This window comes from Sturnus vulgaris, chromosome 8, assembly GCF_052056855.1.
Source record: "Sturnus vulgaris isolate bStuVul1 chromosome 8, bStuVul1.hap1, whole genome shotgun sequence".
Classification (NCBI taxonomy): Eukaryota; Metazoa; Chordata; class Aves; order Passeriformes; family Sturnidae; genus Sturnus; species Sturnus vulgaris.
In genome coordinates, this window is record NC_142250.1 from 13,966,916 (window position 1) to 13,969,706 (window position 2,791).

General features: G+C 50.9%; 1 protein-coding gene across 1 annotated transcript; it reads right to left on the reverse strand.

Annotated features, from left to right (window-relative positions):
- Positions 1-1,263: 1,263 nt before the first annotated feature.
- LOC148223000 (uncharacterized) lies at positions 1,264-2,791 on the reverse strand. Its single transcript, XM_088168648.1, has 2 exons — positions 2,315-2,791; positions 1,264-2,225 (listed from the first exon to the last, which is right to left on the reverse strand). Exons 1-2 carry the CDS (start codon positions 2,789-2,791, stop codon positions 1,290-1,292), a joined length of 1,413 nt encoding a protein of 470 aa, XP_088024774.1. The 3' UTR covers positions 1,264-1,289.

Genomic DNA, 2,791 nt, shown 5'->3' on the forward strand with positions numbered 1-2,791 from the left:
GCAGATATTGTCTGAAGCCATGTAGCTCTTCTGTAATACATGAGCTTGTTCCAATACTTTAGGTCAAGGCAGAAAAGTTACAGCCACAGCTAAAATTTACTGACAAAAGTCAGGACTAATATTCTGGGCTTCTTATGTATACACGTCTATAGACAGTTTGGTCAGGGATATCAATTTTATTAATAAAACAATGTGATTAAGTTTTATTCTCATGGCTTCTCTTGTTCTATGAACAAAATAATTGAGTTAGCAACAAATGTATTACAATCTAAGAATACTTTAAAATATTCCAGAGCAACATTTTAAACACAAAAAAAGATCTGCATGTAGAGTTTTCAGCATCCTAGGCCTAATACTGCTTTAGCACACATCCATGGCAGTTATCCAGGGGAACACATAAAGAACCTTTCCACGATTACCTGTGGTAGTCTGCACAACCATGGATCGTGAGAATTCTAAAAATGGGCTCAGTGTTCAAATGCGAAGATGAAACACCTTTTTCTCTCCTCTGACTGCAATTCTACAACTTCATGAAAGTAAAAAACTCTAATTTGGCAAATAGGCAATCAGAAAAAAAAATAAAAAGACGATTTGCAAACGAATTACACAAAAGAAAATCACAAAAATATTGCCTTTTAAAAGTCTGTGGTCGTTTTTAAATGAAAACACTATATATTAAGTACCCAGGAAAAGACCATTAGTGTTCTTTATCAGGAACACATCTAAAATGCAAACACACCCAGTGAGATGTCCCGTGCCACCACCAAGGCTGCTTTTCCCATGCTTGTACCCCTCTTGTGTTAATGCTTTCTCAACTAAAAGCTATAAATAAGTCTGTTATCTAAGACTCCTTAAGTTAAAATAAGTGAATTATGACCAGAATAGAAACAAAACTCAGTGCAGTAAGACCACAAAAGCAACACCTTAGTGCTAAGCCTCCTGACAGAATTAATCCAGCACAGTCAACACAGAGAACTCTTCAGTACTGACATACCTGTGAAGATCAGTCTGTGCATGCAGGTTAATGTCAGCTGCCCATAACCAAACATGTGCAGGAATACTGCAAGCAACTGGTGAAAGATCGCTTGGGGTGGGGAGGCAGCCCAGATTCAGCAGGTAACCCTTCCTAAGGTGGTTTATCTTTCTTTCCCTTCCAGACAGGGCACAAAATTCACAGCAAACACTCAGCACTTTGACCTGCAAAACCTCTAGCCACTTCAGACAATACTACCAATTAAAAAAAAAAATCACATTCATTTTCCATCAGACAAGTGGACCCACTGCCAATTTCATGTCTGACCCAAATGACAGACTGAATTCTGGCCACCTAAAGAAGAAAGGTAACTTTTTATCTGACCTTGCTCCCCATTTTGCTCATTCTCAAACAGCAGATCTAGCCCTGTTCCCAAAATTTCATTTCTCATGCCCAGCCATTGAGGATCATAATCATTTACTGTCTCCAGCAGCTGCTGCCCATACAATGAGGCTGGAGTGGCAAGTGTCCCCTGATACCCCCCTTCATGCTTTGGAAGTGCCAAAGGAGGACTAGCATTACTATCTGCAAGCAGAGGTGAACTGTGCCTCATCTCCTCGGGATCAAGCTTAGGTTCTCCCCCATAACTGAAAGTGGAGCCCTTCCCAAAGGGAGAAGTGCTTGACTTGGCATACAAACAGTTCTCAACACCTAGGCCCTGGTTAGCATTGAAGTAGTTTAAGACAGGCTTCCTGTACATGTTCTCTTTAGCTGCTGGGTACTGGTGATCTGTACAAGGCTGGAAAACATCTGCATCTGAGTAGAAGCTTTCAGGGAAAGATTTCTTCAGGTGCGGATATTCCTGTGCCTGCTGCACAGGGAGCGAGAACGGAGGGGCACTGCCCACGCTCCCCGCACCTAGTGGGACCCCTCTTCCCGAACAGTCCAAGCCGAAGTCAGCCGGAGTCTGAGCCAGCGCTCCGAAAGTGTTATCCAAGCTCCTGAAATGCATGTCGAGCCTTGAGTACAGCTGCCCCGAGTAGGACGGCGGCTGACCGCAGAAGCTCTGGCTTCCTCCTGGCAGGCCTGGCTGCGGGCAGAGGAGGCTCTGGTCTGTCCCCTGTCCTTGCTGCGCCCGGAGCCGCTCCTGGCCAGCGCACCGGGACGGCTTCGGCTTGCCCGGCCTGGCGTAGGCGGCGGATTCGTTCTTCTTGTGGTTTAGCTGCCGGGCTCTCCTGTTCTGGAACCACACCTGCAGGACAGGCAGACACTGAGCACCGGGGCCGCCGGGGAAGCCGCTCCGCCACCCGCCCGTCCTCCCTCCCGGACCGCCCCTCTCACCTGGATCCGGGACTCGGGGATGTCGGTGAGGCCGGAGAGCTGCTCCCGCAGGGCGATGCCGGGGTACGGCTCCTTCTCGAAGGCGCGGACCAGCAGCTCCAGCTGTGCCTTGCTGAAGGTGGTTCGCTTGCGCCGGCCGCCCTCTCGCCCCGAGCTGGGGCCGGCGGGGCGCGCCCGGGTCTCGCCTGCGGGGAGAGAACGGGGAGCGGCGGTCAGCGGGAGCGGCGGGCGGCGGGCAGCGTCCTCCTGCCCCAACTCCGCCAGCGCCAACAACCGCCACCAACACCACCACCAACACCGCCAACAACACCGCCACCAACACCGCCAACAACACCGCCACCACCAAGCCCGCCACCAAGACCCCCGCCAGCAGCCCGCCCGGAGCAGCTCACCGGCGGGTCCGGGGCTGGCGGCCAGGCCGGCGGAGAGGAGGCCGGCCGGGACCAGGCTGGCCGGGGGCAGACTGGCGAGCTCCAT

Excerpts from the sequence above, each read along its gene's own strand:
- LOC148223000 (XM_088168648.1), bottom strand. The coding sequence starts at position 2,791 with ATGGAGCTCGCCAGTCTGCCCCCGGCCAGCCTGGTCCCGGCCGGCCTC. Across the intron at positions 2,226-2,314 it reads TCCCCGAGTCCCGGATCCAG|GTGTGGTTCCAGAACAGGAG; the intron begins GTGAGAGGGGCG and ends CCTGTCCTGCAG.